At 45.3% G+C, this 13,240-nt stretch overlaps 1 protein-coding gene across 1 annotated transcript in view; it reads left to right on the forward strand.

Annotated features, from left to right (window-relative positions):
- Nucleotides 1-13,240, forward strand: part of LOC308681561 (zinc finger matrin-type protein 4) — a gene marked incomplete at its 5' end in the record, with an annotated part of 104,817 nt that overhangs the window by 55,216 nt on the left and 36,361 nt on the right. Inside the window, 1 exon segment of the mRNA XM_081350565.1 lies at nt 2,825-2,984. Within this exon segment, the coding sequence (XP_081206691.1) occupies nt 2,825-2,984 (160 nt within the window).

Genomic DNA, 13,240 nt, shown 5'->3' on the forward strand with positions numbered 1-13,240 from the left:
ATGTATATGGTTAGCATAAAATTGCTAAAATATCTCCTGAGGTCCACATTCCCCTGCCTGGGAATCACTGATCTGAGAATTCTCTAAAGGAGTGTTTGGTGTGCTCATTCCAGTAACTGACTTTGTTGTGTTTGTAAGAGACGATAAGCTGGATTGTTGCTTTGAAAGGCAGGTCAGTGAACTGGGACAGTTCTTGGCTTCTTTTTTTCGCCTGATTTACTTAAAGCTGACCTGTTTCCTGCTGGACTGAATCTGGACCTTACTCACAGCGGGGGGTTGGGAGAATGCCAAGGGCCCCGTCTGTGCTAGAATTGATAGTGGCCCCATAATCCACAGTCCAGTCTCCAGAGACAAGAAGGACAGTTCAAGCCACTGGCAGCAGCTTGCAGCAAACACAATGTGGCTGTAATCATACTGTGCTCGTCTGTGCCACTGTCTGTGCTCGTTTTTACTGGCATATGAATATTCAAAACATCTTCTGGTGGTTAGATTCTGTAAACCAAAGCACATCTGATCAGTTGTTGATGGCCAAAGACGCAAAGACGGCTGAATATTTTATTTGTTTGTATTCTTGAAGTCCATCTGTAAAAAAAAAAAAAATAATTGTAATGTTGTATTTTAGCACTTCTCACATTACTGCCTCCCCAATCATTATATCCCTTATTTGCTAAAGGAGTAAATCAAAAGGTATATCTGAGAAATAACTGGAGCTATAATTCCAAAATGTCCAACACATTTTTAGTAATGTAATGTATGATCTCAGGATAGATTTTATTTGTATATTTTGATTTTTATTTAGTTAGTAATGGAATACTAGACTCCCTATGGCTGAGGAATATTAGGAATTGATATGTATTTATGTACATTTAAATAACATGATGCAATAAAAGCTAGGGGGTGAAATACATATATGTTGCCCACAAGATCTTATTGAATCAGTAAATGTTTGCACCTTTTGTTATAGTTGTGAATCTGGTATAGTTGAGTACAAGGGCGTAACTTTGGGTCTACCATTGGGGGGGTTAAACTCGCTGCATATTTATTAATTTATTTATTGAATAATTTTCTTGTGTAAAAGGTAATTTGCCGTTCCTGTTTTAGAAATACATTGTGATACTTTTAAAATGCAGTTGTTCACTTGACTATTTATGCCATAATGACACAGTGTTTAAGCACTAGCCAGCAGTGGCAGCTTCCAATTAATTGATTTTTTGTGTGTTCAATATCTTATAAAAAAAAAACTAAAAAAAAAAAAAAACTTAAAGATTAATCAATTGCATCACTGTATTGGCACCTACATGCAGCAAATGTATTATGCACAATTCAACTCTCAATATTACAATATAGGGTGGCACACTGGAGTGCAGCTTGCACCTTTATTCTGAACAGATTTCACATATTGGTGGGCATCACCAAAACTCACCATCCACTAACAAAATCTTTAAGTTTATCTGTTAAAATGTATTTTATTAACATCACATTTTAAAAACTTAACATCAAATAACAGCATTAAAAACTTTGAAAGAGAGAAAATGAAAGTGCAATTATATTATCACTTTGCATGAAATAAGACTCAAAAGTAGATAAAAAAAATTGTGTTTGCATTTAGCCTCTGATAACATCAAATTCAGAAACTGGGAAAGTGTGGACTAGTTGTGCTTTGATTCATTTTGTCACTTTGCAAACTGCAAAAAGAACAAAAAAATTATAAAAAAATAAAAATAATGATAATAATCTCAAATTGAGCCGGAGGTGGTAAATTCCTAATAATTTACGTATTTTTGTTTTTAGGTATTTTAAGATAACTTACCTAAAATACGTTGCGCATACAACTAACGCGATCGTTATAAAGGTGTTTAAACAACAAAACACATCCACTTGCACATATTTGACAATCGGAATATCAGATATATCCTGCTATAGCTAACAAATTTGTGAAATTTTGAATAAAAAGAAATAAAAGCAGATCATCAGTCATTCATTCAGCGCTATTGTGGCTGCGGTGTGACAAGCAATGAATGACGCGTCTCCATGGGAACCATAAAGTGATAGCCTAGCTACTACTTTTAAACTTACGTGTAAAAAGGTTCAGCAAGGCTTACATTTAAATGTGTCTTTGTTTTGTTTTGAGTGTATGGTCAATAAATAAAGGAATTAAAAAGATGGGCACAAAACCTGTTTGTCGCGCCCCATTTGTCATGTCTCTATTCCCCCCCAGCAGTGGGCCGCGCACGCGCCCGCGCCTCACACTTTGAGAAACGCACCTCCGTTTGGTCAGGATTTTTCCTCTTTTTGGCTGGTGTCGACCATAGACTGTAAAAAATGGTGTCGACCAACAATGAAAAATCGTTGTCTGGCTGCCTTTCAGTGTCCTTTTTCATCTTTCCATCCGTTAGCATGCACCGTCAGCTTTCTCCAACCATTCATCCCAGCGACTGCGCAATATAGTGAACAAACTTGGTAGAGAAAGCGGGTTGGGTAATACCAAGTAGTCGGCGGTGCGGTGGGCGGGAAGTACATTACAGATTATTTAAAATATGATACTATCTTTCTTGCTGGCAAATGAAATAAAGAAAACGAACAAAAGTATTCATTCGGAATATTTCATATTTATTTTAATATGGGGGGGGGGGTTATATTAGCTGGATCAGATTTTTGGGGGGGTCATAACCCCCGTAACCCCCGTGCAAATTACGCGCATGGTTGAGTACATCTTTAGCATACTTTATCATCACTTTATCATAAATGCATCAGATGCGTTAATGTTTTTCCACCTTGGAAATTATGTATTTTCTATATGTCCTGTATTTCTGTGTTTTTTTAGGACAGTGCAGAGAATGAGGTGGACAGAAATAAATGCTGTACGCTCTGTAACATGTTCTTCACATCTGCCATCGTGGCTCAGTCGCACTACCAGGGCAAAACACATGCTAAGAGAGTGCGCTTGGTGCTGGGGGAGTCGCCAAGTCTGCCCACACCCACAGGTAAGATAAGCTAAACTAAATTGACATTTAATCGTGGTTTTTTATTACTTCATAAAAACGTGCAGAAAATAATTTTTCTTTATAAAGGCAGAGTAGAGACACTGTACAGTAGTGGATTAGATACCCAGAGGTGTGCTCAGACAGTTATGATTCAGAGCTGTAGGAACATAGTGACTGGATCATGCTTGAAGCCTAGAGCACGAAACTCAACCTAGAGTTCAGTTCTGCTTTGTTTAAGCCCTCCGGCCCAGCTGTGTGTGCAGTGGTAATGAAGCTTTACACAAGCTCCAGTGAGCGTCCTAGAATACTGCACGGATATAATTGTATGTAGTATGATTCAGATGAAAGGTGAAGGAAGAAGACGGGGTCGGCTTGTCTGAGACTCGTGACTTTCGGTAACAGTAGATCACACAATAACATAAATCCGCGCTGTGGGCGCTTCTTAAAACTCAGTCTTTAACTCTTTACACCAGCGCTCTTCAGAGATTTGTAAAACGGTCCAACTCTTTCCATTAGATCTGTTCACGAGTCTCAGCCAGTCCCTCTCTGTCGCTTCACATCTCCCTGGTAGCTTTTATCTGGTTTCTTCACGCTAATTACTGAAACGAGACACAGGTGTTTGTCATTTGCACTTGACCCACTTACGCGCCACTCGTCTCCTTTCTCTCTCTCCCGTCACATACCTTGCTGAACCACACCCTCCTTGCCACATACCCCCTCCGCCTAACTCAGGCTGGGGAGCCATCCTCCATTTCTGGAGAGAAAGTCAGCCACCGCCATCTGCGCCCCCGCCCGTGGACCACCTGGAACTTAAAGGGCTATAATGCCAGATACCAACGGGTGATCCGTGCGTTAGTATCCTTCATGCTATTGAGCCACTGGAGGGGCGCATGGTCCGAACAGAGGGTGAATTCCCATCCCAGGAGATAATATCGGAGGGTGAGGATGTCCATCTGATGGCTGAACACTCCTTTTCAATGGTGCTGTACTTAGTCTCTCTCTTGGAGAGCTTGCAGCTAATGTACAGTACCGGCCGCTCCTCTCCCTCTATCTCCTGAGACAGGACTGCTCCAAGTCCCCTGTCCAATGCGTCAGTCTGCAACAAGAAAGGGAGAGAAAAGTCAGGAGAATGTAAGCTCTATGCCCACCACATAGAGCAGCTTTTACCTGAGTGAAAGCCTGATACTGCTCCGTCCACTGGACCAGATCTGGTGCTTCCTTTTTAGTGAGATCAGTCAGCTGGCTGGCGAGGTTTGAATAATTAGGCCCAAACCCCAGGAACTGTCTCACCTCCTTTTTGGTCTTGGGTCTCGGGCAAGTTGCAACTACTGCGGTCTTATCAATTTGGTGACACACCTGCCCGTGACCCAAGTGGAAACCCAGATACCTGACTTCCACACGCCCAATCGCACACTTCTTTGGGTTGGCCGTCAGCTCAGCCAGTCTCAGCGCTCTCAGGACAGTGCACACATGCTCCATATGACGCTGCCAGTCATTACTATAAATGACTATGTCATCTAGGTAGGCAGCGGCATGTGCAGTATGATGCCGAGAGTATTCGGTCCATGAGGCGTTGAAACATGGCTGGAACGGCGTTTGAAAGTCTTTTTTTTGGATAGAGGCAATAAGGGGATCTTGCCAGTAACGTTAAATCCAGTGTGGAATAAAAGCGAGCGGTGCCTAGCCGATCAAGCAATTTGTCAATCCACGGCATTGGATACGCGTCGAACTCTGGCACAGCATTAACTTTGTGGTAATCCACAAAGAAACGAACAGAGCCATCGGTTTTAGGTACTAGGTACTTTCGGGCTGGCCCAATCAATGTTGGATTCTTCTATTACTTTATCTTCCGGTGAAAATTCTCTCAGTTTGGTTCCCCTGTTGTATAGCCGGGTCTGTCTGTCCTGGGCCTGTAACAAATTCTCGCTTGAGAGCCACACCAATGTGTGGAGTTTTGTTCTCAGGTCCAGGACATTCTGAATTTCATTTAAACTTTCCGAAGGTCCTTCCTTCCAAATTTTCTTTAGGACGTCTAGCACCCCGTGTAGCTTGTAGGACCTCGCGCACAGCAAACAAGAGGGGTTCCAACCACTTATCCCAATTTTTGGCATCTTCGTGAACGAACTTACGAATCATGGTCTTTAACGTGTGATTAAATCGTTCCACCAGGCCATCTGTTTGTGGGTGATAGACGCTGGTTCGAATCGATTTTAATGCCCAATAATTCATACAGTTCGCATTACGTACGTGACAGTGAGGATCTCTTTTGGGATGCCCACTTGGGAGATCAAGCGAAACAGTGCGTCCGCGACTCTTTTGGCGGAGATGTTGTGGAGCGCCACAGCTTCTGGGTATCGCATTGCATAGTCTACTATCACTAATGCAAAGTGATGCCTCTGTGCGGATCGTTCTAATGGTCCGATGAGGTCCATGCCAATTCTTTCGAAGGGGACCAGCATTAACGGAAGCGGGCGCAAAGGCGCTTTTGGGGAGGCCGGCGGATTTACCAGCTGACTTTCATTCAAGATGCGCACCAATTGTGTACGTTCTTGTGAATGCCCGGCCAAAAAAAACAAGCCATGAGACGATTTAATGTTGTTGTTTGTCCTATGTTTCCCGCCTTGGGATTATAAGCATTTCCAGACGGGTTTTTGGGAAAAGCATTTCCAGAGGGGTTTTTGGTACTAATAACTGGGTTATATTTTGTTTGGTCTGAGCGTCTTGTGTCACTCGATACAACAGATGCTTTAAAATAGCAAAATATGGATAGGAGAGCGGACGAGCATGCTGGAGGGGTTGACCGTCAATAGAATGGACCTGTTCAAACGCATGTTTTAATGACTCATCCTGCGACTGCTCCAGGGGAAAGTCATCACGCTCCGAGAGGATCAGCCTCTCTGTGGCATTCTGTTCCCCTGGATCAGATCTCAGTGATCCTGGCTCCGCCTCTCCAAGCTGCACTGCCACGCCACTTCCCTGCTTTTTATCTCCACAAGAGACATCCGCACATAAATACCCCAGTAATTCATTAAAAGCAGGCCAATTTGTTCCCAGAATTAGTGGATGTCGGAGGTGCTGGTTAACTGCCACCTCTACATTATGTCTTTGTCCCCTAAAATGGATAACAGCGGTCACTATAGGATATTTCACCATCACCCTGTGCACACACTGTACCTAAACCGTGCAGCTCATATCCAATATCTCGGGCTGAATCAGGCTCTGATGGATCGAGGTTTGGTTACATCCTGAATCCACCAGAGCTGGATAGGTACCCCCTTAATACTCACAGGTATTTGGTACCAGCCAGCCTGACCGGAGGCAGCCTGTGGGACATCCGGGACCCGGATCATTGTCCCCCCCTCCATCACCGGACATCTGTCAGTGAAATGCCCTGGGTCCCTGCAACGCCAACAGGCTGGCCTAGACCTACCCTCCACTCTAGTGGTAGGAAGTGGCTCAAGGCCTCCCCCCGGGCAGAGCTCGCGGACCACCAGCGTAGTCCAGGCCAGACCCACCCCGTCCTCGGCAGGCCTGGAGGACAAGACCTGGGGAGAGGAACGGGTCAAGGGGAAGAGGTACACTGTTAGAAAAATCTGTAGAAATTACAGTATTACTGGCAGCTACTTGCCAGTAACTTACTGTAGATTTAAATTGATGTTATTTACTGGCAACAATTTGTTCAAAATTAAATGAACATTAAACATTAACAAGTCTTTATCTTTACAGAATAAAACTAAAATAACATCCTCATGCAAAGCATTCTGGGAACCAAAATCTGAAGGAAAAAAAACAGAAAAAGGTTGATGAAGATTTCTGGTTCCCAGAATGCTTTGCATTATCCATCCATCCATCCATCTTCTACCGCTTATCCGGGGCCGGGTCGCGGGGGCAGCAGTCTAAGCAGGGATGCCCAGACTTCCCTCTCCCTAGACACTTCCTCCAGCTCTTCCGGGGGGACACCGAGGCGTTCCCAGGCCAGCCGGGAGACATAGTCTCTCCAGCGTGTCCTAGGTCTTCCCCGGGGTCTCCTTCCGGTGGGACATGCCCGGAACACCTTCCCGGGAAGGCGTCCAGGAGGCATCCGGAAAAGATGCCCGAGCCACCTCAACTGACCCCTCTCGATGTGGAGGAGCAGCGGCTCTACTCTGAGCTCCTCCCGAGTGACCGAGCTTCTCACCCTATCTCTAAGGGATCGCCCAGCCACCCTGCGGAGAAAGCTCATTTCGGCCGCTTGTATCCGGGATCTTGTCCTTTCGGTCATGACCCACAGCTCATGACCATAGGTGAGAGTAGGAACGTAGATTGACTGGTAAATCGAGAGCTTCGCCTTGCGGCTCAGCTCCTTCTTTACCACGACAGACCGGTACAGGGACCGCATTACTGCAGAAGCTGCACCGATCCGCCTGTCAATCTCCCGTTCCATCCTTCCCTCACTCGTGAACAAGACCCCAAGATACTTGAACTCCTCCACATGAGGCAGGAGCTCTCCACCAACCTGAAGCGAGCAAGCCACCCTTTTCCGACTGAGAACCATGGCCTCGGACTTGGAGGTGCTGATTTTCATCCCAGCCGCTTCACACTCGGCTGCAAACCGTCCCAGTGCATGCTGGAGGTCCTGGTCTGATGAGGCCAACACGACAACATCATCCGCAAAGAGCAGAGATGAAATCGTGTGGTCCCCAAACCCGACCCCCTCCGGCCCCTGGCTGCGCCTAGAAATTCTGTCCATAAAAATTATGAACAGAACCGGCGACAAAGGGCAGCCCTGCCGGAGTCCAACACGCACCGGGAACAAGTCTGACTTACTGCTGGCAATACGAACCAAGCTCCTGCTCCGGTCGTACAGGGACCGGATAGCCCTTAGCAAAGGGCCCCGGACCCCATACTCCCGGAGCACCCTCCACAGGCCGCCGCGAGGGACACAGTCGAATGCCTTCTCCAAATCCACAAAGCACATGTAGATTGGTTGGGCAAACTCCCATGAGCCCTCCAGCACCCTGTAGAGGGTATAGAGCTGGTCCAGTGTTCCACGACCGGGACGAAAACCACACTGTTCCTCCTGAATCCGAGGTTCTACTATCGGCCGGATTCTCCTCTCCAGTGCCCTGGCATAGACTTTCCCAGGGAGGCTGAGAAGTGTGATCCCCCTATAGTTGGAGCACACCCTCCGATCCCCCTTCTTGAAAAGAGGGACCACCACCCCGGTCTGCCAGTCCAAAGGTACTGTCCCCAACCGCCACGCGATGCTGCAGAGGCGTGTCAGCCAAGACAGCCCCACAACATCCAGAGACTTGAGGTACTCAGGGCGGATCTCATCCACCCCCGGTGCCTTGCCACCGAGGAGTTTCTTGACTACCTCGGTGACTTCAGCTTGGGTGATGGATGAGTCCGCCTCCGAGCCCTCAGCCTCTGCTTCCTCAATGGAAGACGTGACGGCGGGATTGAGGAGATCCTCGAAGTATTCCTTCCACCGTCCGGTGATATCCCCAGTCGAGGTCAACAGCTGCCCACCTCCACTGTAAACAGCGTTGGTAGGGCACTGCTTCCCCCTCCTGAGGCGCCGGACGGTTTGCCAGAATCTCTTCGAGGCCGACCGATAGTCCTTCTCCATGGCCTCACCGAACTCCTCCCAGGCCCGAGTTTTTGCCTCCACAACCACCCGGGCTGCAGTCCGCTTGGCCCGTCGGTACCCATCAGCTGCCTCAGGAGTCCCACAAGCCAGCCAGGCCCGATAGGACTCCTTCTTCAGCTTGACGGCATCCCTTACTTCCGGTGTCCACCACCGGGTTCGGGGATTGCCGCCTCGACAGGCACCGGAGACCTTACGGCCACAGCTCCGAGTGGCCGCGTTGACAATGGAGGTGGAGAACATGGTCCACTCGGACTCAATATCTCCAGACTCCCTCGGGATCTGGTCGAAGCTCTGCCGGAGGTGGGAGTTGAAGATCTCTCTGACAGGAGATTCGGCCAAACGTTCCCAACAGACCCTCACAGTACGTTTGGGTCTGCCGAGTCTGTCCAGCTTCCTCCCCCGCCATCGGATCCAACTCACCACCAGGTGGTGATCAGTTGACAGCTCCGCCCCTCTCTTCGCCCGAGTGTCCAAGACATACGGCCGGAGGTCGGATGAAACGACCACAAAGTCGATCATCGACCTCCGGCCTAGGGTGTCCTGGTGCCATGTGCACTGATGGACACCCTTATGCTTGAACATGGTGTTCGTTATGGACAAGCTGTAACTAGCACAGAAGTCCAATAACAGAACACCACTCGGGTTCAGATCAGGGGGGCCGTTCCTCCCAATCACGCCCCTCCAGGTGTCACCCTAATGCTCTAATGCTTTGCATTAGATTGTTATTTTATAATTTTATTCTTTAAAGACAAAGACTTGTTAATGTTTAATGTTCATTTAACTTTGAACAAACTGTTGCCAGTAAATAACATAAATTTAAATCTACAGTAAGTTACTGGCAAACAGCTGCAAAACTACAGCAAATTTTTTACAGTGTAGGGGTTGAGGGAGAAAAAAAACAAGGAGAGAGAGAGACTGCTGGGAGGGGTTCAGCGACCCCGGGGCACGCCACCATATGATCCTACCATATCAGTCCAGCGACGTCGGGCGGTGGCACTGGACCCACTCTGCGGTCTTCCTGGGCAGGTGAGTTATGAATTGATCCAGTACCACTCGGTCGATGATTCCCTCGACGTCGCTTCCCTCAGCCAAGAGCCATTTGCGGCAGGAGTCCCAGAGCTGTTGGGCCATCACAAAGGGTCGGCCACTTTCACCCAGACCCAGGGAATGGAACCGCTGGCGATGTTGCTCTGGGCTCCGACTGACCCGCTGTAAGATGGCCCGTTTCAGGTCGTCGAAGACCAGGAGGTTCCGGACAGGCCTCACCAGACAGAAGGGGGATGAGGCGCACCGGCCATTGGTCCTGTGGCCACCCACCTGCCTCTGCAGTCTTCTTGAAGAGGTCTAAGAAGACCTCAGGGTCGTCCTGAGCCCCCATCTTATTCAACGGCAGGTGGGTGGGAGTGGTCTGGCGCGCCGAGGCCTCCTCTCGCGGTCCTCCTGTTGGGCCTGGACAATGGCCTGGAACTGACGTTCCTGGTCGGTCCTCATGTCCAGTAAGGCCTGGTGCTGTTCCTGATGGAGGACCGTGAGGGATGAGATGACATCTGCAAGTGGTGTCCCTGACGGAGATTACATCTGCTTCTTCCTTCCCGGGTTTCGGCACCACTGTAGTATGATTCAGATGAAAGGTGAAGGAAGAAGACGGGGTCGGCTTGTCTGAGACTCGTGAATTTATTTCAGTAACAGTAGATCACACAATAACATAAATCCACGCTGCGGGCGCTTCTCATAACTCAGTCTTTAACTCTTTCCTCCAGCGCTCTTCAGAGCTTTGTAAACGGTCCAACTCTTTCCATCAGATCTGTTCACGAGTCTCGGGCAGTCCCTCTCTGCCACTTCACATCTCCCAGGTGGCTTTTATCTGGTCTCTTCACGCCAATTACTGAAACGAGACACAGGTGTTTGTCATTTGCACTTGACCCACTTACCCGCTCGTCTCCTTTCTGTCTCTCCTGTCACAGACCTCGCTGAACCACGCCCCCTTTGCCACATAATATTGCACTGTTGAGTATTGTAGAGTAGCTAAGTCTAGAGTCTGTTAAATGTGCAAAACTGTAATAAGGATGCAGTAAGCAAACAATCACTAAGTGGATGTTTTGTTTCCTTTAGTTCCCATATCATTGTAATATGCTGATTTGGTGCTTAACATTTCTTAGTATTATCAATGTTAAAAAACAGTTAATGTTAATGCCTATATTGTTTATAAATGCCCCCAAACTGTAGTGTGTTTTACAGAGTTTTGAAGATATTCAGTATTTGTCTTGGTCATTTTAGTATTTTCTCTGAAAAATAAACAAAAATGTTTGCAAAAAAAAGCAATGCTTTTAAAACATGTCTATTAAAAATAAAAAAATAAAAATAAAAGTTTCACTTTATTTTGATGGTCCCTTTAACACATTTTGTTGACTATAAGTAACGTTGCACCTACATGTCTACTAACTCTCATTAGAGTGTTAGTAGATTGGTAGGGTTAGGGTTTGAATAAATTGACATATACTTGCAAAGTTACTTATAGTAAGCAGAATGTCTGTTGGGGGACCATAACAATAAAGAGTTATCAGATATTAAGCAGACATTCTACTAATAATCTACTGAGAGTTAGTTGACATATAGTTGCAAAGTTGCTTATAGTCAACAGAATGTTCAAAAGGGACCATCAAAATAAAGTGTTACCATGACTTCTGTCTAAAGTTAAGTTATTTCTTTCTTTTAAAAACCCTGAGAAAGTGATTCATGCTTTTATTCATGATTTGCCCATTTCTATTAGAATGTCTTTTTCTGTGTCTATTTCTAAGTCTAAGTTAAAAACCTCTCTGTTCAATAAGGCTTTTAATTCTGGTTGAAGCACACTTGTCCTTGTCTTATGTTTGCCACATGTTTATAATGCAATTAATAATATTAACTGCTTTGTATTTTTATCTTTGTGTTATTGGTGTTTTTTAGTAATTTTGTTTTAAAGCACATTGGTTAAATCTGGTTGTAGTAAATAGTGATATACAAATTAAATTGTCATTGCCATTGCCACTAGTAAAAAATCCTTGCATAGGGCTGAAATAGTCTAAAATGTTTTGAGTTACTTGACTGTAACCCTGTTCCCTGAAAAAGTGAGAACAAAATTCTTCGTTGCTCAGCGCTATGGGAACACCATTGTGTGTGTCCGGTTGTGAAGCGTGTGTGCAAACACGCCAATGAACTTGGCCTTAGATAACCTCTGAAAATGACGTAATTGGAATACACCCTTGTCAGAGGCTATAAATAGATGTGCAACAGGTGTGCCTTCAGTTATAACTTTGTCTGAAGAGACGTATGAACACATCCTCAGTGTGGCAATATACTGTAGTGCAGCATCTCGTTCCTGCTTTTTCAGGGAACAGGGTTACAGTCAAGTAACCTGAGACGTTCCCTTTCAAAAGCTTCTATCTATGCTGCATTCCTCAGCACTGTGAGCCAGAAGCAGCAGTGAAAATGTGTGACTCAGGGTCAATGTCATGTATAGGCTAACTTGAAAATAATATTGAGCTTAAATGATAAATAAAAAGAAAGAGCAAGCCAGTCCACTGATGCAGCTATATCAGCCCAATGATCCATGCACATACCTACCTAACTAACCTTCAGCCCACTCTACCACTGACCTACCCCACCTACCCGGTGTAAACATGGCATAAAGGTAGATTGCTTATGGTTGCCAAGCAATATCACAACATTCAACTGATCACAAGTGTGCGTATATCAACTAATTTATCTATCTATCTATCTATCTATCTATCTATCTATCTATCTATCTATCTATCTATCTATCTATCTATCTATCTATCTATCTATCTATCTATCTATCTAAAGTATATATTTATCTATCTATCCATCTTTATTATTTTTTTATATATATATATACACACATAGAGAGAGAGAGAGAGAGAGAGAGAGAGAGAGAGAGAGAGAGAGAGAGAGACTTTGAATTGATGCACACATTTCCATCAGCATTGTGCCTTGAACAGATCCACCTCTTAATTGGAATTTGCACTGTTAAAAACAATTGATTCGCAATGGACACTTTCAATCACTTGAGCTTTTGTCACTGGATATTTGCCAGTTTGGAAAGTCATCAGTGTGGGCGGTAATAAACACTAAACTTGGGCTAAAATTGCTGCTGTTTTCTGTGTGAGACAAATTTGTTTTAACATGTTTTTAGTCTCTCTGCCCATATTTGATTACGTTCACTTTAAAGTGATCTTAACCACATCACAAATGTCTACTTCAGGTATCAGGACAAATATGTGGCATGTGTTTCTATCTTTAGCCTGTCAATGACTATTGAATTTAATTTCCTGTCATAAGGGGTGAATGATTTCAATTATGCAGGGTAGAGTTTCTTACAGCCCTTTAGAATAATTCCACTAATGTGTCTGGTTATCCATACAGTAGATATTATAACATACTCTCAATGGTGAGAGGGAGAATCATCACAGTTCACTGAAGTCAGAGTTCTGTGGGTTATTCTCTCCCTTTTGACTCGTTTTTTTAGTCTTTTGTGACAAAGATGAATCTCAGATGGAGATCACACAGTAGACAGCTTTATAAAGTATTAGTGAACCAATATGAAAGGACTTTTCCTGTGGTAGAA

The sequence above is a fragment of the Scardinius erythrophthalmus genome (assembly GCF_964197995.2).
Source record: "Scardinius erythrophthalmus genome assembly, chromosome: 21".
In the NCBI taxonomy this organism is placed as follows: Eukaryota; Metazoa; Chordata; class Actinopteri; order Cypriniformes; family Leuciscidae; genus Scardinius; species Scardinius erythrophthalmus.